The sequence below is a fragment of the Clupea harengus genome, chromosome 22 (genome assembly GCF_900700415.2).
Source record: "Clupea harengus chromosome 22, Ch_v2.0.2, whole genome shotgun sequence".
Classification (NCBI taxonomy): domain Eukaryota; kingdom Metazoa; phylum Chordata; class Actinopteri; order Clupeiformes; family Clupeidae; genus Clupea; species Clupea harengus.
In genome coordinates, this window is record NC_045173.1 from 214,096 (window position 1) to 238,980 (window position 24,885).

The following is a 24,885-nucleotide window of genomic DNA, read 5'->3' on the forward strand; positions in this document are numbered from 1 at the left end:
TGTAACACCCCCACAACCCAGCGTACTCCTACAATCACCATGACTACCTCTGCAACACCCCCACAACCCAGCGTACTCCTACAATCACCATGACTACCTCTGTAACACCCCCACAACCCAGCGTACTCCTACAATCACCATGACTACCAGGTATGTATGTATGCCACCATGGCAACGAATGGCTCCAGACAGGCCCCTAAACATGGCACATATTGTGTGACAGGACAGCACACTCCCAGACACACCCAGTTATCTGTGCAGTATCTGGGGGTACACAGCAGTGCAGGAGTCCTGGATACACCTCTTCTCACGCGGTGCAGACACCTTGGGGCTTGCTCCAGGGGGTTCAGGCTCTGGGCTCTGTAAATCGGCTAGAGACTATTTCAATTGTTATTGACGCAATAGAAATAAAATGTAATTAAATGTTTTGATTTAGTACATTAAATACATCACATATTGTTCCTTTAATATTCAAAACATTGTTCCATGATCATTAAAAATGTGTTGACCATTCCTGGCCTTCCTTCACTGATATTCTACTCGCTGAAATTACCCATCAATAGGCCTATGCATGAATTTAGAAACAGGCCTTCATTTTTAAACACCATCTCCGTGCAAGACGAATGGCTGAATAAACTGTTGGATGCAACAACATGCCTTATGTTTCATATCATGTTCAAACACTATTTACAATTGTACAACTAAAAATAAGGCAGAATAACATAATTTAAGTTGCAATTTGACATGCAAGGCTATTTTAAGCAAAATGTATGCGGTAAATAAGAAAATATGTAGCGATGCAAAAAATAAATACCGGTAGCTGATGTTGCGTTTAATTCAATTGTGAATCCAATAGCGAATCCACTTTTTCCAATTTCAATTCTGAATTGGAAAAACTGGAGGGACTGGTATGTGAGTCATGTATGACTCCATTCCCTCACAGAACTGAGGTTTCAAGGAAACCGGACGATTTAGACCGGACTTTTATTTTGACATTTATAAACCGTCTTCGGACGCCGGATGTTTAATTTATGAATGGCATAACGCTCACAAGTCTCAACGAATCCTGTGATGAAGTCTGTGGTGTAATGACGAGTTTTTGTATAACGTTATCGTGAAAAACGACTCATGGAAAGCTACACGACATGACTTCCTAAGCAAACTGATCGAATTGATTGTGAACGTTGGTAACTGACAGGACTGAGCATGTCCATTCTCTAACCTGATGATATGTCGGCATTATCCTAGTTTTCGAACATGTAGTTAGTTGCCCCGGAGTTTTGGTTCAGACTAGAATTTAAGGCACATCACAAGTTCGAAGTAGAGCCTGACCAGGCAATGTGGACTAAAGTTTGGTAACTTAATGTATCCATAGCCAGGTCGTCTACGTCAACGTTACATTTGTCTAATGTAGTTCGTCACTAAACTTCTGATGAACACTGGCTCGTTCTCTGTTTTTCGTATTTTGCTTTCCAACGAAAATGCACACCCAAGGAGAACTAGAATACATATAAATGACTGCTGCTAAACTGCCCTTGTTAATATGTAAATAAGGCGCCACTTTGGTAGACTGTCGGTTCTATTAAACAGCGAAAGGATAACTTATTCTGAATAACTTCTGTCTTCGAGGACAAGGTTGACGAAAAGTCGGCTACAGATACCAACTAAGGTAAGTTAAATCCGGGTAAAGTAAATTCGGAGATTTGTTTGGCAACACATTATATATGTTTGAAAACTATTCCTGAAAATTCGTGAAAACCCTGTCCCTGATGATGGCAAAAGGCTAGTGGACCACTGCCGATGCTCTGTGATATTTTGTTTCTGAGATTCTAGGCTTCCATGGGCGGAGTTTGGCTTGTATATTTATCAACTGAGGTTGTTAGGGGTGGCCAGGTGAAGGAAATGGAAGGGAGAGGAGGAAATCAGAAACATGGCAGATGAATTCATACATGTATCAGGATAAGCATGCTAGCATACATGTGGCAAATATACACGATACATGCAAACATAAAGGTGTTATATACATGATACAGAATTAATCGTGGTTAAAGTGGGGAGAGAGGATTCAAGTATTAAGTGTGCTTGTAAGCTTACTATTACAAGTGAAAGTAGAGCAAGGAGACAAAACTATGTCGATGGTTGCAGTTATTTACACTACGGGTGGCTAGTTTTCGATGAGAGTAAGCTAGTCAGTCAGAGTTGTGCTCCCACTGTCGGCAACAAACTTCGGCCAGCAGCAAGACAAACAGCTTAATTGTGGGCACCAAAAAATGTAAATGGGAGGCTCCCGAGAAAACAGAATCTGATTCCGATTCTGATCAGGAGGGATTTTGTAGCAAAGTAAGGAAGGAAGGAAAGAAGGAAAGAGAAGTGTGTGTGTGTGATTGTTAAAGTTCTGATTGGTTCAAGTTTGATGTTTAAAGACTGTTTAAGTTCTGTTTCTGTGCTTTTAAAGTGTATGAGGTGTGAGGGAGAGAAAAAAATGGATAACCCTAGGTGAATAAATGAATCATTTTTATGGAAATTGTTTACATGTAGTTTTATTTTTTTAGGCAAGACAAACAATAGAAATGTTTACAAAAAAATGCGATTACAAAATGGTGGCCGGTGGAAGAAAAACAATACATCTATCCCTGTCAAACATCTGCGGCAGGACATTTCTGACCTGTTGAAACACAAAGCAGCAAAAAAGCTGTATTTCGTCCACCTCCTCATCTCACAAACACCTTGCACAGTATTTTGCCACTGCATAGTAGGTGCATAATAGAGGCTCTTCACCAACTGTGTCATGAAGTCTGGATTTGCGTGGTCTAATCCATCTGCCCAGTTTTACTTCCTAACCTCCACAAGCCTGATGAGCATCAACAACTCCTTTTTTCTGAGGTCCTCAGATAGCTCCTTTGATCGAGGCATGCCATACACACAAACCTATGTGGTGAAGGCTAGACTTTGAGATTGAAGATTCAGATCTATGTGTTTAAGTAGGATAGCGCCACCTAACTCACACCTGATGATGGTCCCACTGATTTAAGCATCTGATTCTAATTATCCTATTTTAATCTTTTAATCTGGGGGGTTCATATTCTTTCAAGTTCAATATTGGGCCTTTTTCTCAACTCAGATGGAAAAATCTGTAAGTTATTGTGTTGTTTGTTCTATTGGGTTCTCTTTACACATTTGTATCACTTCGGTCAAGATCTGATCATATTTTAGTATTTATGCAGATTCAGAAACTTCAGAAATGTCTAAGGGGTTAACAAAATGTGTAGTATCACTATACTTGATGAAAGCAAAGTTTCAAGCACAGAAGTGCTGTTTCAAGCAGAAATCATTATTTCTAACCTTGTTATGTCCTATTTAGTTAGCACTTTATTTGATAGATTAGAATGTACGTTTTCCTCGAAAAAGTGTAATTTTCCTGGTGATTCCAAACTTTTGAATTGTAGTGTATAGTAATGTCATTATTCAGGTCTATGTAAACTCCTTGTTAGACTTTAAAGATTTGTTTTGGTAGCAGGTATAGTTAATCTCACTATGTTGATGGCTTCCCTTTATGCCTGTGTGCTGTGCTCCACTGATGGTAGGAAGGGCTGGTATACTATGAGGAAAGAGATTCCAAGGTTGGAGATGGAGTTGGATGTCCAGGACAAAGTACAGCAGTAAGACTTCTCTCTTGATTCCTCTTTGTACCCATACCCTGTTCTAACAGTGCTAGCAATACTAAGGTAACAGAATCAGTTCCCTAGAAGTAAATGGCAAAATGAAGGTGTTTGTTCCCTCTGATCTGTACTGTGAATGCATCCCCCAGAAGTGCACCTATTGCAGCGCACAGCAACGATCTGGTAGGACACTGGAGCAGGAGCTGAAGACACTGAGAGCTGAAATTGCCATTAAATCCCGTCAAGCCAAACGGTAATGGTCATCAAAATAACTCCACTGTGCAAAATGCCAAGACGTGATACCTACAAGACACTTCATACATGACTACATGACTGTGTTGCATTGTAGAGCATATTATCTGGATTATGTGCAGTATACAAGTGCATCTCAAAACATTAGAATATTGTGGAAAAGTTCCTTTTCCCGTAATGTAATTCAAAAAGTGACACCTTCATATATTCTACAATAATTACACATAAAGTGGCATGTTTCAAGCCTTTAATCTTGATGATTACGGCTTACAGTTCATGGAAATCAAAAATCCAGTACCTCAAAAAACCTGAGAAGAGCTCTTATCAGATAATAAACTCAAAACACCTGCAAAGGTTTCTTGAGCCTTCAATGTCTCGGTCTGGTTCAGTACACACAACCACAATCATGGGGAAGACTGCTGACTTGACAGTTGTCCAGAAGACACTCATTGACACCCTCCATGAGGAGGGTAAGCCACAGAAAGTTATTGCTGAAAGGGCTGGCTGTTCGCAGAGATTCTTTGACAATTTGCCCGACAATTCATCTCCGAGGCCGTTCGTCCAATTTTCACAACGTTTGTAGAAGATGGATGTATTTTGGATTTTTGATTTGTCAAACCGTTTCAGAGTTACGCGTCAGTCAAATTTGAAGGCATGTCCCATTATGACTCGATGGCCAATATTTTATGATGTAAAGGTCCAAACGTAACCAAACCTTTTTGTATGATAAGGTTATGTGAAGATTGTAATCGACATTCATAAATGTATCACATTTTTAACCTGGCAGCGCCGGTGAATCTCTTGACTCAAGATCAAAGTAAAGGAAAGTAAACGAGACATTATTCTTAGTTCCAATGCCAGTTTTGTGAGCCCTTGTAGAGAAATATCCTAAATATAAATAAAAGTATTCACTTCAATAACAAGGATTCTCAACATTTAAGAATTCTAGACTGTGAATATGCACTCAAACTGCCTTTGTTTAAGATTTGCAAAATTGCTCCAAAAAATATAATTTTGCTCAAAGACAACTATTGGGTTCTTCACATTCCAGTGCGGAGCTTCAGAGGAACCAGGCCTTGAGCAACGCAGAAAGGCTGTCAGTCACATTGAAAAACTACAAGGATGAAGTTGGTGAAAAGTTGACAAAGGTGAGAGAGCAAGAGTGTGTAATCACAAGCACCTCTCCCTGATCTTCATCGCTAGCTCTGTCTTCCATGTCTGATTCCCCTCTTAGGTCATGAAGAGTGAGAGCAGGCTGAAACAGACCCTCATAGTGTGTGATGGAGAGAGAATGGAGTTGGACAAGAGATGTGTTGCACTGGAGAGAGAAAAAGATGAAAGTCATCAAACAATCCGGTAAGCTCTTTTTTTATGTGTTGAGTTTCCTGGGCGCCGATGCAGCTATGGATGGTCTCCTTCAAAACTTCAGCTAGATTCCATCCCAGAAAACTGTTCTATGGACCCATCTGATTGAAGAGGAGTGGAAAGAAATGACGGTTAAAAAAAACTGTTTCTTGTTTAGGCCTCGAACTTCCTTGGAATCTCCTGAGGTGGTTGTATCAGGTGACTTGTGTATGCCTGGCAGTCCTAAGATAAACATGCTTGTTGTGGATGACATCTATGCTGTGTAGCCTCGACCTGTACTTGCATGGGAGGATGAGTACATGGATCAACTATGCAGACTTGTTTGGCAGGAGTAGACTGAGGAGGAGTGGAGAAGCCATATTGGGTTTATGGAGGAGAGGAGTCTGTGTGAAGGGCTGGGCCATTTGAGATGTTCATTTGCTTTGTATGTACATTCTAATAGTATATGTGGCTGGAAGGAAGGTTCAGAGAGCGATGTAGATCGTGTGATTGGCCAGTGCATTCTTATGTAGATCGTGTGATTGGCCAGTGCATTCTTATGTGATGGAAAACTGTAATCCTGATTAGGATGGGGCAATATGGCAAAATATTTTCTCCTTATAAATTAGTTTTTTTTTGTATCTGTTGATATTGATGGCCGAATAATCACAATATAATTCAAATGTCTGTATTTCAGGCTCCTCTTTAACTTGAAATTCCTTTAAGTTTCCTGTTAAGCAGATTCAGTAGTTATGGTGGTTGCTAAGGTGTTGCTAGGGTGGTTTAGGGTGGTTTACTTGGGTGTCGCTATGGTACTCAAAGTGGTTGCTAGAGTCTTGGTATGGTAGTTGAGGTGGTTGCTATGGTGGTTGCTTGGGTATCACTATGGTAGTGGTTGTTGGGATGGTTGAGGTGGTTGCTAGGGTGGCACTAGTTATGGGGGATGCAAAGGTGTTCCTACGTTCCTAGTCAAGGTGGTTTCTAGGGTTTTGATATGTTAGTTGAGGTGGTTGCTAAGTCGGTTGTTAGAGTGTCACTATGGTCAGGGTGGTTCAGGGTAGTTGCATGTGCTGTGGTTGAAACAGAGATATTGTTGATGGGGAAGTTGAGATTGTTGAGTGGTTGCTAAGGTGTTGCTGGGATAGTTGGGGATGTTGCTATTTATGGGTACTTATGTGTTACTGTGGTCGTTAAAGTGGTTGCCAGGGTGTCGTTGTGGTACTCAAGGTGGTGTTGGTGATTGTTGTCATGTTGTAGGTGAAGTAGGTGTTGGTATGGTGACATCAATGGCATGGTGGTTGCTAGGTTGTAATTAGGGAGTGTTTGCTAGGATGTTGCTAGGGTATTTTAGATAGTTGCTAAGGCGTTGCTAGTGTAGTCATGGTGGTTACTAAGGTGTTGTTAGGGTAGTTGGGGTTGTTACAAAGCTCCTCTGAGGTTAATGACACTTCTGTCATCTGTGAAATCCTTAATTACCGCGACCTTACAGCAACCATATTAGCAACAACGGCAGGTTTCCATGGTAAACATTAAACAGGAGATTAGAATGGCATTATTGCGTCATCTGGAACAGAGCCTCGAAGCTGGTGCAGGCGTCGGGTACAAGCCGGTTTAATTACCCCGTTGTGATGTCACAATGGCCCAGTGTAAGTCTATGGGAGGAATTGTATTTGTTTTGTGATGCGCTGCCTCCATTACAGACAGAGACTGGGGGCAATTGTTTGCCTTTGTGTGTTTCATGTTTGTTATCCGTACCCTTATACTAGGGCTGAACGATTTGGGAAAATAATCTAATTGCGATTTCCCCCCCCCCCCCCCAATATTGCGATTGCGATTTTAATATGCAATTTTTTTTATTTTATCCACATTTTTTTCCCAACAAATCGTTAATGAATGATTTAAATATGACCAACACAATATTAGATACATTTAGTGTAAAATATTATTTCCCACATTTTACATTTTTATTTAACTGCTGATTACAGAATCAAGAACAACAAATCGGTGGCTTTGCCACTGTGCATTTAAGTAATTTAAACAAAGTCATTGTAAGAATAAACACGAGGCATGCACTTTTTAAATACTGTGTGCAAAATGTACCATCTTAGGAACGTTTTTTTTAGACCACGTTTTTAATCGCGAACGTTCTATCATATCGCGATTAAATCGCAAATGCAATTAATCGTTCAGCCCTACCTCATACAGTTTTTTGCTCCGTTTTTAAAAGACACTATGACTTCCGAGTTAACCGGAAGTTAACCTGAATTATTGTTTATAGGTTTTTAGGCTGTTAAATGCTTGTTGGATATGCCTTCAGGAAGCATGTGCGCTTGCTATGTAATCGCGTAATTTTCCAGCTATTTGGAATTAAGTTTGGTGGCTGTTTAAGCCTAATGGTTTTGCCTGCCGGAGACACCCCTGTATGTTTATGTATATTGGCATGTGCCAATTATAGGGGCACGTTCAGGCCTTATTTCAGCGAGACTCTTCAGTTATTCATGAGAGCTGGGGATGTCGGAACGTAAGTCTTATAGCTCTCTGTATTTACCTGCTGACTAGAGTATTTGCTCATATTAGTCAGTAGACTGCAGATTTGATTCATTGTTTTTTGGCTATTATGTCAATTTAATACATTTTTTTTTATTGAAAAGTTTTTTTTTCATTATTATTTCTGCCTTTCTTGGCCTTCTTTGGGAAAATAAAAGATTCCCATCTTCAAACCTAGTGCTACTGAGTTTCTCCATCTTGCTCAAACCGCTTAAACACATCTACCCTTAACAGTTTTTCTTTAATTTAGTATGAATGTTTATACAATAATAATAACAACAACAATAATACAATATTAATAAAATAAATAGAGAAATTTAGAAAGATGGAAGCAAATTACAAAAATTGCTGAGAATGATAGTTACTAAGCTATTATGGCAATAGTGATGGAAATATGACATTTCTGATTGCGGTTATGCAAAATCATTATTCAGCTCAAACAATGATTAGGCGATTCTGTAGAATATACATCCTCGAAAGCTATATATGACAAAATCAAAATGTAAGGACTAGTTGGCGTTGACCTGGATAGTTCATCCATATTAGCACACTTCCATGAATCTAAGAAGTTTAATCCTTCATGTTGTCTGATACATTGTTACAGATTTGAACTGTTTACTTATAGGTTGTGGACTGGTGGTCCATGCAGAATCTCTACAGCTTTATAGCAAAGCCTGACCGATATTGGCCCAAATTGACAAAACAGTTTTTTTTCTTTCGAATCTTTTTGGATGTCAAGGACGTTTGAAAGAACAAATAAACTTCTTCCTTAAACAGCACATTTAACTTTTCTCTGACCCCTCGATTTGTTTTCTCCATACGGTTGACGTAACTCCATCTTTGTTTATGTTTCTTTTGGCAGCCATATGTTACTAAGGGTGGTGCCATAACAACGAGGTTAATTCATTTGACAGACCCAAACACTTTTGTAGTTGGACCATTCACAACACCTATTTTTCTTTTTGTGAGCATTCCACAGACTAGGAAGGTAACAGTCCACTTTGAAAGGTCTATATCATCAAACTGTCTTATTTCAAAAGCAGCAAGGACAAATGTATTATTGTTTGTTATTTTGCTCCAGTTTTGAGTATTTCATTTAATTATACTTTTATTACTTGTTTAGGGAAACTGCTAAGAAACTTCTTGTACTTCTTGTACTTTGTTTATCTGAACTCCTTCTATGTTATTTTTTGCACTTGGATCAGCCGTCTGAAGGAGAGGTGTGAGCGTGCTGAGGCCCAGAACACGGAGTGCAGTCTGCTCCAGAGCCAGGTGCAGGGTGCTGAACATGACATGAAGATGGAGTTAAATCAACAGCAGGAAGAGGTGCAGAATCTTAAGAAGGAGCAACAGGATTTGAATCAACTCATCGCCTTTCAGCAGCAGCGTCTGGCTGAGCAGCAGCAGGAGATTCAGCAGAAGGTTTCAGAGCTGCACAGCCTGGAAGAGATTCTCCAACGTCTGCATCTGAGAGAGGCAAGGGCCAAGCAGCAGAACACCAGCCCATAACACAGTTGATAATGATCATATGATTTAACTGCTCTTTACCCAGCCACACACATACAGTACCCTTTACTATCAGCTTCTTTGTCAGTCTCAAACAAGATTGGGACTGCTGTGACCTTCATATTTTAGTTTAAAGCATTCAATTGAAAAATGAACTAGAAATAGCAACAGAATGCGAAGAAATAACTGTGTTGTCACCTGTGTACTGTATATGTGCTGAGATATCTTCTAAAGTTAGCATGCTAACCAGTTGGTGTCAGTCAGATATCTTCTAAAGTTAGCATGCTAACCAGTTGGCGTCAGTCAGATATCTTCTAAAATTAGCATGCTAACCAGTTGGCGTCAGTCAGATATCTTCTAAAGTTAGCATGCTAACCAGTTGGTGTCAGTCAGATATCTACTAAAGTTAGCATGCTAACCAGTTGGTGTCAGTCAGACGCCTCTCAGTACCACTTGGTTCCTTAAGAGGCGATATATGAACTGTAGCCAAGACAGCAAGGGTACCCCAAGACATAATGGTGGTACACAGGAATGGTGTTTTTCAATAACAACGTTAATTTGTGGAGACATGAAATATATGTTCTTTTTAACTACAATCCAGTTTCAGAGTGGCAGATTGAATTTACAAAGGCACCCCAAGTAAACTCAGCTATCCTGTAATTAGTATCAAGGCTATTGGTTAAAATGAATGGTTAGCCTATCAGAGTGCTTAAATGAAGACCATTCTATTTGTTACAACAACATGGCCACAACGGAGGAGGTCGTAATAATGTATCTGTTACGAAAGGCAAGTGTGGAGGTAGTGTTGTAGACAGCAGTGGTTTGTGAGGCCATTACATTTATCTTGACATGTGGATGGAGAATTTATTTCTTACTTTTCTTTTCTTATATATGTCTCTCTAACTTAACTGCTGTCTAAAGTTTGTTAGTTCCCCAGGGCGCAGGCGCAGGCAACAATTGCTTTTATAAAACCATTTTATAGTCAACCAATTAACATTTAAACACGAAGTTATTGATTAAAAAATGTTTATTTCGCCATTGTTTCTCCGCAACAAAAAAATAGTTCCATTGTCAACCTTTGGAACTTTGAATTAACGGTTATCGCCTAATTTTATCAACGTGCTATAGAATGTTTCATCGAGGAGTGATTTATTATTAGCTGTGAAAAGTCCGAGTTGGGATGTCCTGGGATATTCCAACTCATGGAACGTCTCTCGTCCAATCAGAAACAGCTAAATAATTCAATAGAACCCAATTGTTTTATAATCCTTTATAACACTTAAGGATTAAACAAGGTGCTGAGAACCAACCCATAGAGATTCTGCTCCATCTTGGTAGCATTAGCATCACATAGCTTCTAAAGATGTGTGTGTGTTTTGTTTCTGTTTTAGGGTACAGAGGGAGTCTTCTGTGTAAACCCCTGATAAAGATGTGTGTGTTTTGTTTCTGTTTTAGGGTACAGAGGGAGTCTGCTGTGTAAAGCCCTGATAAAGATGTGTGTGTTTTGTTTCTGTTTTAGGGTACAGAGGGAGTCTGCTGTGTAAAGCCCTGATAAAGATGTGTGTGTTTTGTTTCTGTTTTAGGGTACAGAGGGTGTCTTCTGTGTAAATCCCTGTCTCCTCACCTCGGCTCCACATGCAACAAACAACGACCAAGTCAACCTCCAAACAGGTTTGGGTCTGAGATGCATCACACACACACACACACACACACACACACACACACACACATCTACATATTTGCTCTGGTCTGGAAAGCTGCATCACACAGAGGCCTGTAGTCTGAGCTTGAAAACAGATGCCGCACAGGGCATCCATTTGGAGTAGGAACAATACAAAATGGTGGAAACGGGGTGCTTTGCCTTATTTTAGGAATGTGATATGAAAAATAATCAACTCTTTATTTTGCACACATGAAATGGCCAATGAACAAGAGCTGATGAACATTCAATATCACACTTTGAGAAGCACTGCTGCCTCTTAGTGAGGTGATGGCCTCTAGCTCTTCCAGCCCCAAGGGGCCCCGTGGGGGACTTTTTGGTATTTTGATTAATATATTTGCGAGTTTTTGTCTTAGAAACATAAAACTAACACCCACAGCAACCTTGAACCCTTTTCTTTTAAAATATGTAAAGTTTGAAACTAAAATATAAATAATCACTTTGTAAGGACAATATTACGAATCCCTTGCAAATTTCAGCCTCTGAGTGAGGTTTCGACCCTCCCATTAGCAAATGACAACTATTCATATGATAAGGAGATGGTAATTCAGTGATCACTATTTGGGTCAAGTAAACCTGTAGGAACAAAGACATTCCAGGGCCCATTACGTCATGGCCATTGTTCTTGACCGAAGTGTCCCAGGAATGTTCACACCTTTTCTCATCCAATATGCATAGTTGGTCTAAGTGAAGGAAGTGTTACATTGTATATTACTCAAATGTAGTATGAAACCCACACACACTTTCTGAATGATAAACTCACCTATGTGGAGCAAACACTATGTTTACAGGGCTCAGAGTAAAAAAGAAAACTTCCAAAATATTAACAATGTGTTTTTTGTACAAAGTCTGAGCACCTCTAAAACTAGATTTCATTTTTAGTGTCTTTAGATTTCATTTTAATAAAAAACGTTTTTTACTACATTCCTTTTACTCTCATTTTATTATTGCTGAGGTGTTCTAGAATATAATCATAAATGCCACTTTTGCCTCATGGTTTTTAGTTAGGTGAAATATACAAAAATATCAGGCATGGCAGACTACCTAACATAGTCAAAAAAAAGCCTTGGGTCTGGAAGTGCTAGCCTGCTTCCCTGTGTCAATGTTGTATTGTAGACAAGAGACTGGATAAACACATGAACAACAGAATGGCTTTATGAAGATTTTTTTATTTTCAATCTCACACATCATAAGATGTTCTTCATATGGTGTGTTTTTATTATTATAGTTATTTTTATTATTTTATGTGATTGTGCCCACTATAGCATTGTAAAATCATTGGACCTCATTCTCGAACATTTTCCTAAATAGTGTCTTCTTAAATATCTTCTTACAAACTTCGTAAGACCAATCCTAAGAAAGATCCCCGCCGGATTGTTCTTAGCTGTGCACTGATTCTTAAATTGAACGTTCTCGTACACCTGATTTTGCATACCTAAACGCCCTGCCAGCTCCTTATAAGGGAATGCAACGATAGAGGCGTGTGCAGAATCGACAAGCAACGCAAAATCAACTTGACACTGATCAAAATCATGTCAAAGTGGAAAGCAAGCACCGGTCCAGTAAACACAGACCTAACTTTTTCCGTGCAGAGGTGGAGGTCCTGTTGCAGGATGTAGATGTGTGTGTAGATTTTAGGACATCACGATGCTTCGTATGGAATCATGCTTATAAATGTTAAAAGTAATTGTTAATGATACAAATATTCTCGTATTTATTATTATTATTATTATTATTATTATTATAATTATTTAGATCCGAGGATGTCTGTAGAATTTATGTGAATGCAATCACCAACGATTTCTCACATATTCAGCCCTTAAGAACATGGGCGCACTCCTCCAATATGGCCTATTTACGACACCTTTTCCGCATTCTTAAATCCTGTTCTTAGCTAAGAACTTCATAAGTGGAGTTAAGAAGAAATGTATTTTTCTTAACTATGTTCGAGAATGAGGTCCATTGTTGTCAGAGCTGCATTGCAATAATTACAATGTTCTTGTTACAATGCTAAAAACAAAGTTATTACTATGCTAATAGGCTGAAGTAAGGTTATTACAGCTAACTTACATGTGTCAGATTGTTACTGGAAACACTATATGACAAAACGTACCACTCAAAAGCGTGGAAACTGGCTGTTTCCAACATCTGTTTCCTCCTCCAAAGAACACCCAAACATACACCGATAGATCTGTTTCCTCCAAAAAACACCCAAACATACACGGTTAGATGCCCAAATGTTCCATGGTTCAACTCTCACAGTTTTTAGGAATTTATTTCGATAGTTTACTGTCTGTGTCAGCCGTCACGATGCCACGCTGTAAACCAGCCAATCAGATCAGAGCTCTTCATCATTATTAATGAACCCACCAAAAATGGAAAACTGCTTGTTTGCCTAGGGCCAAATCACAGGGTTTGAAATAGCCGTGTGAAACAATATCTGGTCAATTTTCCCCACAACCAAAGTCACATACTTTCTATGTGGACATCAGAGAAGAAGAATATTAAATACTGAATAAATGATACCTTTACTACCTCGATTTCATTGATTTGGTATGGTCAGCTTATGTACTGTACATACAGGCTCTATCTAAGCAATGCCCAATCCAGCTAAGTTCTTCAGCCATTTCTTGTGCCCAAGCTCTAAACTGTGCTCTAGACTGCTCTAGACTGCTCTAAACTGCTCTAGACTGTGCTCTAGACTGTGCTCTAGACTGTGCTCTAAACTGCTCTAAACTGTGCTCTAAACTGCTCTAGACTGTGCTCTAAACTGATCTAAACTGTGCTCTAAACTGCTCTAGACTGTGCTCTAAACTGTGCTCTAAACTTCTCTAAAACTGTGCTCTAGACTGCTCTAAACTGTGCTCTAAACTGTGCTGTGCTCTAGACTGTGCTCTAAACTGTGCTAAACTGCTATAGACTGTGCCAAATTCAATATGAAACGAGGTAAAAGCTGTAGCTACAAAACCTAAACAATGCTGACTTCCTGAGGCATGTTCCAGCATTGCTAATACCCTGCACAGGCAGGCCCTAAGCAGTACCAAATTATGATATTATTTATGTTATTATTTATGATATTATTTATGTTATTATTTATGATATTATTTATGCCTTGTTGGTGTGGGCTCTAAGCAGTGCCAAATATTCCAGGTTGCAATTGACATTGCTGTAGTGATGCAGACATTGAGCACTGGCACATTCTTGGGATTGGTTTTGGAATAATTTGAACTTTAGGAGTGGAATATTATTGACCTGTCCATATTAGGAACATATGTTGCATTTACATTGCTGTTTTTAGGCTGTTTTTCCCCGTTTTCACAGCCAAACTATAAGCCCAAGTTCAACCTAATGCGAACGAGGCACGGGTTGTCATTCTAAAGATATGGGTGATTTTATGTGCTATATGTGGCCCAGGTCTCTGTGGATTCATTCAGCTTGTCATTGGTCCTGTAGGGCAGTGCTACCAGCAACTACTGTCTGTGCTGCAAAGCTCCAACCAAGAGAGAAGTCAGCAGGCAGTGCAGCAGAGGGAGCTTCAGGCACAGCTGCAGTCCGCTCAGGCACAGCTGAGTTCCATGGAGACTACACTTGGCCAGCGGGCGGCGCACTACCAGAGCCTCTATGCTGAGCTATTGGACAAAGCCTCACACACTGCAGCATTAGAGAAAGAGGTAAGACTGATGTTTGTTGGTTTTGGCCGAATATTCCTGCCAATAGGAGTTATCTCAATAGTGAAGAGAAAGTGTGTACGTATAGGTCTGTCACACTTTCAAGTATAAACAAATTCTGCTACATTGCCGCTATATAAATCAATACAATTGAGTTTAATTAATATTCTTACTCCTGACTGACATACAGTATGTCTGAATTTATCAGCTTGTTTCTGACAGACTGCCCCCCCCCCCCAATCTTGTCACCAACATGGTCACAGAATTAAGCAGGCAAGGCTGTCTCAGCTGACCACATGCTCCAGTTAAGAAGTGTCTGGCTACATTTAGTTGGCCAGTTTGTAGATAGCTGGGTAGAGAGTAAGCACCGATGGAGAAAATGTGTCTGTCTGTCTGTCTGTCTGTCTGTCACCAAGTGGACGTAATGGAAGGCCAAGAGGTGGACAGTTTAGGTATCATACTTTATCATCAGGTGTTCAATTACTGATTGGTAGATGTGACTCTAAATAAATCATAAAGAAAAGGTTCTATACTCTTTGCTGTAAACGTTTAATTCAAACAGGTCATTACAGTTAGAATTGTTCTTTATTTACCCCCCGTCTTTTAATCACCCGGGGGGGTTCTTTTTGACCATTCCCGACCTTCTAACGAATGTTTGTCTCTCTAATAGAACTGGGCAGCCCTAGTATATAGATATGTGATTGCAGGGCTACCAAACATTATAATCCCTTATGAATAGCTATATGAGGGGGTTATAACTTTGACCTCCCCAATCCCCTTGTGTGTGTGTGTGTGTGTGTGTGTGTGTGTGTGTGTGTGTGTGTGTGTGTGTGTGTGTGTGTGTGTGTTATTGCAGCTGAAGAAGACGAAGTCTTGTCTGGTGATTCTACAGGAACAGCTATTGGAGAAGAGCTCAGCCTACTCACAGGCAGCGAGGAGGAACTGTCAGTTAGAGCAGGAACTTCTGGTATTACACACTACATACAGTTTACAAGGACACACACACACACACACAAGGACACACACACACAAGGACACACACACACACACAAGGACACACACACACAAGGACGGACACATACACAAGGATACACACAAGGACACACACACACAAGGACACACACACACAAGGACACACACACACAAGGACGGACACATACACAAGGATACGCACAAGGACACACACACACAAGGACACACACACACACATGGACACACACACACAAGGACACACACACACAAGGATACACACACACAAGGATACACACAAAGACAAGAACACACACACACACACACACACAAGGACAAGGACACACACAAGGACATACACACACAAGGACACACACACACAAGGACACACACACACAAGGACATACACACAAGGACACACACACACAAGGACACACACACAAGGACAAGGACACACACACAAGGACACACACACAAGGACACACACAAGGACACACACACACACAAGGACACACACACAAGGACACACACACAAGGACAAGGAAACACACACACACGAGGACACACACACACACAAGGACACACACACAAGGACACACACACACACAAGGACACACACACAAGGACACACACACACACAAGGACATACACACAAGGACACACACACACAAGGACATACACACAAGGACACTTGCTTTTATAACAAACAATATTTTCTCCTCTTGCAGGATCAGATTAGTGTCCTTGACAAAAAACAAAGAGAGTTTCAACAAGCTCTTGACAACATCCAAGAAGTCCGCTCTGAAAAGATGAAGAAACACACAGACATGATGGAAGTGGTAAGATGCAATAAGGATCAGCATTTTGGTAAACACCTGAAATCCTGTGTCACGTTAAAAAAAGATTGTGTCAACATACAATAATTCTTGTCACATATCAATTGGGATTTTGCACACATTTTATGTGTAATGATGTTAAACTCATAAAAGATATATATATTATTGAGGTCCACTAGGCCTTAACTAGACTGCTGTTGCCCTCAGGAACACAATAACAAAATGTGTCTGGGCTATTTGAAAACAACAAAAAATAGTTCATCTAGTATGCCATCACTGTTGTTGTTGACTTTGCAAAGCATTTTGGGTAATGATGTCAAATGGCTGCACTCATCCCGGCCCCACTAAGTGTGTTCTGGCTTTTACACTTTTACCTGAGCACAACATTAACCAGGGGAAGATCATAGTAATTACACTTTTACCTGAGCACAAGATTAACCAGGGGGAGATCATAGTAATTACACTTTTACCTGAGCACAAGATTAACCAGGGGAAGATCATAGTAATTACACTTTTACCTGAGCACAACATTAACCAGGGGAAGATCATAGTAATTACACTTTTACCTGAGCACAACATTAACCAGGGGAAGATCATAGTAATTACACTTTTACCTGAGCACAAGATTAACCAGGGGGAGACCATAGAAATTACACTTTTACCTGAGCACAACATTAACCAGGGGAAGATCATAGTAATTACACTTTTACCTGAGCACAAGATTAACCAGGGGAAGATCATAGAAATTACACTTTTACCTGAGCACAAGATTAACCAGGGGGAGACCATAGAAATTACACTTTTACCTGAGCACAACATTAACCAGGGGAAGATCATAGTAATTACACTTTTACCTGAGCACAAGATTAACCAGGGGAAGATCATAGTAATTACACTTTTACCTGAGCACAAGATTAACCAGGGGGAGACCATAGAAATTACACTTTTACCTGAGCACAAGATTAACCAGGGGGAGACCATAGAAATTACACTTTTACCTGAGCACAAGATTAACCAGGGGGAGACCATAGAAATTGCATGTTGCATATGACGAGGGCCAGGGAGTCCAGTCAGTTAGCCACAAAGAAGTGGAAGATTAATTAAGCTCAATTCTACAAGAACAATACAATGGATGAACTTCCAGCAAGCATGAATTTCAAGCACAAGCAGTGTCTAAAACACACACACAAGGACACACACACAAGGACACACACACAAGGACACACACAAGCACAAGCACAAGAACACACACACAAGAACACACACACAAGGACACACACACAAGGACACACACAAGCACAAGCACAAGAACACACACACAAGGACACACACACAAGGACACACACACAAGGACACACACACAAGGACACACACACACACAAGCACAAGCAGTGTCTAAAACACACACACAAGAACACACACACAAGGACACACACACAAGGACACACACACACACAAGCACAAGCAGTGTCTAAAACTACTGCGCTAATGACCTCAAAGGCATGCCAGAACCTTGCTAACCCCCCCTGAAAAAGGTCTTGGAGCACAGAAATACACAGTGCAGACCCTGCTCCACTAGGGGGAATGACACGTGTGTTTATCTGTCCTTCACATGATCATATACCATCCTAATGAGTTGGAAGACTGTGCCAACTCTCTTTGCTAGTAACAACATAATGTGGATATTTCTTTTGCCTAGAGCTGTTCATCGATGGTGGGGGATTTTGTCCATTCTAAGGAAAGCTTTGGCATCTCCAAGACTCGTGTCTTTACTAGTATATCTGTTTTATGGCTCTAGAAACGTTAACATTTATATTAGGATTAGGATTTGTATTAAGATTAATGCTAATCTATTTGATAGATGCCCCTTAATATGTGTTAGTATTTATATTTTGTCATAATTATATGTTTTTTATTGTTGTGATCATTGTTTATGTTATGATAATTATTTGTTTGTGCACATTGATTTTGTCATTGTTAATGAAAAATATGGTAAAAATATTCTGTGTTGCCGTGAATTGATGTTTGTGTCAGCTGCAGTTGTCACTGGATCAGAAGCAAAGTGAGATGAAGGTTCTGGAACAGACTATATGCCTCAGAGACAGACAGAGAGAAGAGGCCCAGCATGCAGCCAGCCTTCTGCAGGTGTCTCTGGACCGGCTTACTGAAGTTAGTCATATACACTATTGCTAGTTTGTCCTTTACGATGACTGAGAGTATTGCTTGCATATCATTGTCTTTTTCTGTTCCCACTTGAAAGATAAAGTGCCTAGATGAAGATATACAGTTTATCTTTGCCTCGACTAAGTTCATGTAACATAGAGACAACAGTCATTGTTGATGCAGACACTAATAGTTGCCATAGTCATCTTTTAATCATATTAATGTTTCAATTTATCTGTAGCCTTTAGCTTCCACCATCCTGTTGTTACTATCAGGTTGTGCAAGTAGTGGTGTCAGATAATGTTAGCGGTTAGCTTGTCAGCTAGCTCAAATGCCCAAACTCTGAAAGGAAGATCTACAGAAGTCTGTTTGATTGCTGTTTCTACATTACATCAACATAATCAAGGCAGTGTTGATGTCCCATTATTTGTCTCAGGATTGTTTAATGTCTTTGTGAATTCAATTAAATTGTATTTCTATAGCGCCAAAACAATACAATTGTCTCAAAGTGGCCGTGGGTGACCTCTCGTAGAGGTCGCTCACTGTGGCCGTGGGTGATTCTCGTAGAGGTCGCTCACTGTGGCCGTGGGTGACCTCTCGTAGAGGTTCGCACCCCATAGCATCCCATTAAATACAGTCTGGTGGGAATACACGGGACCTGTTCATTTATCGTTATAGTAGATTGAATGTGACTTGACTGTGAATGAAAATGTGTTATCTATCCAATATTGTTTTCACCTGACGCTTAACTGGGATTGTATGTCATTCACGTGTATAGGACCCACCCGACTATTAAACGCAGGGCTCCAGAAATGTTGCTAAATCAATATATAATCCGTGGTTAATATTCAGGACATAACGGTACCGTAGTTGTGCTGCATTAAAAATGGATACGGGAAAAGCTTTTTGTAATAAGATTCTGCACTCAGTCAGTAACCAACCTGATGTTCATCTCCTCTACAGGGTAGCAAGGTCGAAACCAAGCGGAATGAGGAGGCCTTACAGCACTGCAAAGAAAGGGCTGCAGAATCAGCTGCTAAGGCAAGTCCCTGGTCTTTTGAAATATGTTCACATATTATTATAATCACCACATATTCAAATATTTACATTTAAACAATTCAAATCAATCATTTTCTTAGACAAAGATTACTGTTGGTGTTGACATCTGTTGGTGTTTACTGTTGGTGTTAACATCTGTGTGATTACTGTTGGTGTTTACTGTTGGTGTTGACATCTCTGTGTTGACATCTGTGTGATTACTGTTGGTGTTGACATCTCTGTGTTTACTGTTGGTGTTGACATCTGTGTGATTACTGTTGGTGTTGACATCTCTGTGACTACTGTTGGTGTTGACATCTCTGTGATTACTGTTGGTGTTGACATCTGTGTGTTTACTGTTGGTGTTTACTGTTGGTGTTTACTGTTGGTGTTGACATCTGTGTGTTTACTGTTGGTGTTGACATCTCTGTGATTACTGTTGGTGTTGACATCTCTGTGATTACTGTTGGTGTTTACTGTTGGTGTTGACATCTCTGTGTGTTTACTGTTGGTGTTGACATCTGTGTGACTCCTGACCATCAGGTGAAGAGCCTGGAGGCGGCGCTCCGCTCCTGTCAGGAGGAGCTAGTCCATTGCCACCAGATGATTCAGGAAGCCAATCAGGAGTGTGTGAGACAGTTACAACTAAAAAGCAATGAGGTGAGTTCTTCAACCTTTTCTTAACTGCATGCACACATAAGCACACATTCGTCTGTGTATCTACTGTAAAACATCCATAAACGCTAAACGACGTTTATTTGCTTAAATCACTTATCGTAACATTAGCTATATAAAGTGAGCATATACAACTTACCAACAGGGGGGTAGTGACCAATAGGAAGGATGTGTGGACTGAAGACAATGAAATAATATATTAATAATAATAAATTAATAAAGGACACTTTGTAGCCTCTGCAAAACGGGCTCTAAAGACCAAAGACCAAGTCAGAAAGCTTGGCGTTCAAATAGAATCAGATCTCACTTTTACCAGTCGTCATATCAAAACAAATCACCAAAACAAAGCATTGCAGTAGTCTAGTCACCCAAAGTGATAAATGCCTGGATTTAGTTTTTCTGCATCTTGAAGGGATAGGACTTCTCTGATTTTGGTCATGTGTTTTATCCAGACTCGGACGGCCAATAGCTGTGTCCTCATGCAGAGGCAGCAGATAATGTAAAGAAAACAGTACTTTGGATGGGTACCAAATAATTGTGTATAAATGCTAATACTTGACTAATGAGGGCCAGTAAGATAATGCTGGTACTATCCTGGTACAACAGCAACAATACCATTGTGGTGATCTCGCCCCGATTGGGTAGGCATCAGCTTGGTGTCTAAAGGGGAACTCCAGTATTTTTTTAACCTGCGTCCAATTTTCCCATCTTCAATATTTTTACTGGGGACAAAAAAACGGTTGAAATCAGTCCAGTATTGATTTAGAGCGCTATGCGCACAGAGTCATTACTTTACCTTTCTACAGTCATTAGTTCCTGCAGACCGGAGAAGAGAAACAGTCATTTTCTATTATGGAATACTTTTTTTTTTCAAAATAAATCTTCCTTTTTGCAATCATATTTTCCAGATAACTACACATAACATACCAAATGACTTGGCCTGGCCCTTCCTCTAAGGCAAACTTCAGTTATTTGTGTAATCAGCTTGTTCTATACCAAAGTAAAATAGATGAACAACATCATCAAGATGGACTCAAGAGGCAGCATCAGAGCATCAGGGCAGAGTGGAGCCAAGTTTCATGCCCAAGACCAGCCCACTTTTTTGTGGTGGAGGAAATTGGATAAATAAATTGGATAAAGCGACAGTTCAGTTCTTACTATCCTGTAGGGGTGGGCGATATTTTCCACTGTCCAGACGATATCGATATGATATCACGATATATGAGGGGAAAAAATCTGAATCACATTTGAATAGCCCTTCTTAGTTAAATTACATTAGTTAAGGCAAATATGTCATCATGAAAATAAAAATAAAATAAAATAAATATTAATTTATAATCAAAATCGCTGAATTTGCGCATGTCCTGTTCAAACAGAGAGGAGACACGGGAGGTGAGGCAGCGACGAGCAGCGCCTCATCTCAGATTGTGCAATCCATCACAAACTGGGTTGAGCGCATGCCTTTTGCTTTCTCATTGTTTGTCACCACTGTAATATTTGTGGGCACTTTTATTATATGTCCTTTCTATCCATAGAATAGGTGATGTATTTCACGTATGTGTAGGACCTATTTAGTCTTGCTGATCTGACATAAAAGCACAGAGGGGGAGGCTAATAGTAACTCTGCCTCAATGAAGGGGGCGTGCAAGAGCTTGGAAACTAGACTTCCAATCGAAACGTGAAATGTTAAATAATGGGAGACCAATACCGGAGATATAAGGTTTGCTTCAAAGGACGGGACAAAATATAACTCGATCGACTACTCACATTCAAAGCCAAATTGCTTTTGAAATGTTTTGGAACATCAAGATTAGATTTGGCTTTGGACAAACAGCGGAGACTAAATATTAGCAATAGCAATATTCGCTAACATTACATTGATATCAGAGTAAGCCCTTCTTCCGTCGATTTCCCATTATTTCTCTTAGGATTGTTTAATGTCTATGTGAAGCCATTTAACATCACACAAGTGGTTGTAGTCACTTTGAACCCAAGACTGATTTTTATTGTGAGCTGAGAAATTAAACTTTGCAGCTAAAGTTGTGTTTCCTGGTTGTTATGGCTATCTAGCTGCTGTGCTAGCTAATTTAACGTTTAATAACCTTAAACGATTTAAATGGAAGAGTTACATTTGCATGAAATGATAGTTAGTTATCTAGCTGATGTTATAGTCTCCTCGATTTAAATCATCAAATTATAATGGGAAAAGGTAGGGTATGGGAACCCTCAGGGTGCCTATGCAACTGCATATGAAAGAGTTCATATTCACAAGTTCATATTCACACACATTAACATCACCTTCTTCGTGTTCGCTCATCCTCGATTGTTCACTTTTGCACTTATAATAAGCTATATAAATATATATTAGTACGTATCTTACCTACTAACTGCACTTATAATAAGCTATATAAATATATATTAGTACGTATCTTACCTACTAACTGCACTTATAATAAGCTATATAAATATATATTAGTACGTAGCTTACCTACTAACTGCACTTATAATAAGCTATATAAATATATATTAGTACGTATCTTACCTACTAACTGCACTTATAATAAGCTATATAAATATATATTAGTACGTATCTTACCTACTAACTGCACTTATAATAAGCTATATAATATATATTAGTACGTATCTTACCTACTAACTGCACTTATAATAAGCTATATAAATATATATTAGTACGTATCTTACCTACTAACTGCACTTATAATAAGCTATATAAATATATATTAGTACGTATCTTACCTACTAACTGCACTTATAATAAGCTATATAAATATATATTAGTACGTATCTTACCTACTAACTGCACTTATAATAAGCTATATAAATATATATTAGTACGTATCTTACCTACTAACTGCACTTATAATAAGCTATATAAATATATATTAGTACGTATCTTACCTACTAACTGCACTTATAATAAGCTATATAAATATATATTAGTACGTATCTTACCTACTAACTGCACTTATAATAAGCTATATAAATATATATTAGTACGTATCTTACCTACTAACTGCACTTATAATAAGCTATATAAATATATATTAGTACGTATCTTACCTACTAACTGCACTTATAATAAGCTATATAAATATATATTAGTATGTATCTTACCTACTAACTGCAGCTGCCTCCACGCGTGTTTGTTGCTAGCACTACATGCATAACAATTGCATGCAACATCCGCTCATAAAAATATGTCAACATATTAACTTACATTCTTTTTTTCGTAAGAACCTAGAGAGGTTAGATTAAAATAAAAAAATAGATGTAGCTACTAACTACTATCACTCAATTGAAATTTTGAACAAAACAATATGAATGCCAAATTAGAATTTATGAATATATCACGGTATCCACGGTATTGCAAAATCAATATCATGGCGCAGCACAATACCGGTTGTGACTATCATACCGGTATATTGCCCACTCCTACTATCCTGTCATTTTCTATTTTATTGTTTCAACAAGAATAGAAATGTTAAATAAGATTTCCCTTTAATAATATGAATAGGTTGATAACACTGTCGATTAGTTAACAAAAGTCAAATAAATGACCATCAATGTAAAACAATTATTTGACTCATCTTTAAGGCCTATTGCACTAGTTTTTGCAAGCTTTGGTGGCAAAGGCCTACAGCACCAACAAGCGCCTACGCAGTGCACTGGTTTCTACAACTTTGTTTGCAATGTACAAGCATAAATGCAGCACCAATATGCCCTTTAGCTTCTTTCAGCATCGTGAAAACTGTATCAAGACATAGAAATGATTCAAACATTTGACGTCTTTCACAAATTCAAAACAGCTTCATTACATCATAATACCAAAGGTGAACATATACAGTACATGTATCTAAAGTGACAAAAGATCAAATGACATGATGCATACAGTATATTACACAAATGACTCATTGAAAGATCAAATAACATTTACATTACATTTAGTCATTTAGCAGACGCTTTTGTCCAAAGCGACGTACAATGGAGAGAACAGTCAAGCTAAGAGCAATAAAAAACATGGTGTAACAATAAATACTGCTTTACATAAGAATTAGAAAAAACGACCTAGAAGGAAAAAGAAGTGCAGGAATGTAACTGCTGAAGTGCAAGTTAAGCGCTAGTCAAGGTGCCAGTTAGGAAGGGAGGTGCGCTCTGAAGAGTTGGGTCTTCAAAAGCTTCTTGAAGGTAGAGAGGGACGCCCCTGCTCTGGTAGTGCTAGGCAGTTCGTTCCACCAACGTGGAACTACAAATGAGAATAGTCTGGATTGCCGTACTTGCACAGACGGCAGTGCCAAACGACGCTCACTAGACGAGCGCAGCGTCCTGGGTGTAACATGATACATACAGTATTTACACAAATGACTCATTGAAAGTGACAATGGATGAAGGACACCATGCCTCACTCCTCACACTATTGACACACATAGTCCTTTCCTCAGTCACATTAAGGATAAGCAACAGATTTGTGCCATTGCAGAGAGAACATC

General features: G+C 39.3%; 1 protein-coding gene across 1 annotated transcript in view; it reads left to right on the forward strand.

Annotated features, from left to right (window-relative positions):
• Window positions 1–139: 139 nt before the first annotated feature.
• ccdc18 (coiled-coil domain containing 18) overlaps window positions 140–24,885 on the forward strand; it is a 35,538-nt gene continuing 10,792 nt past the window's right edge. Inside the window, exons 1-14 of the mRNA XM_042703083.1 lie at window positions 140–150; window positions 1,630–1,669; window positions 3,585–3,659; window positions 3,809–3,912; window positions 4,963–5,059; window positions 5,146–5,267; window positions 9,008–9,278; window positions 10,892–10,979; window positions 14,482–14,699; window positions 15,553–15,663; window positions 16,394–16,504; window positions 18,536–18,670; window positions 19,628–19,705; window positions 20,246–20,362. Of these exons, the coding sequence (XP_042559017.1) occupies window positions 140–150; window positions 1,630–1,669; window positions 3,585–3,659; window positions 3,809–3,912; window positions 4,963–5,059; window positions 5,146–5,267; window positions 9,008–9,278; window positions 10,892–10,979; window positions 14,482–14,699; window positions 15,553–15,663; window positions 16,394–16,504; window positions 18,536–18,670; window positions 19,628–19,705; window positions 20,246–20,362 (1,578 nt within the window). The remainder of the gene's footprint in view (window positions 151–1,629; window positions 1,670–3,584; window positions 3,660–3,808; window positions 3,913–4,962; window positions 5,060–5,145; window positions 5,268–9,007; window positions 9,279–10,891; window positions 10,980–14,481; window positions 14,700–15,552; window positions 15,664–16,393; window positions 16,505–18,535; window positions 18,671–19,627; window positions 19,706–20,245; window positions 20,363–24,885) is intronic.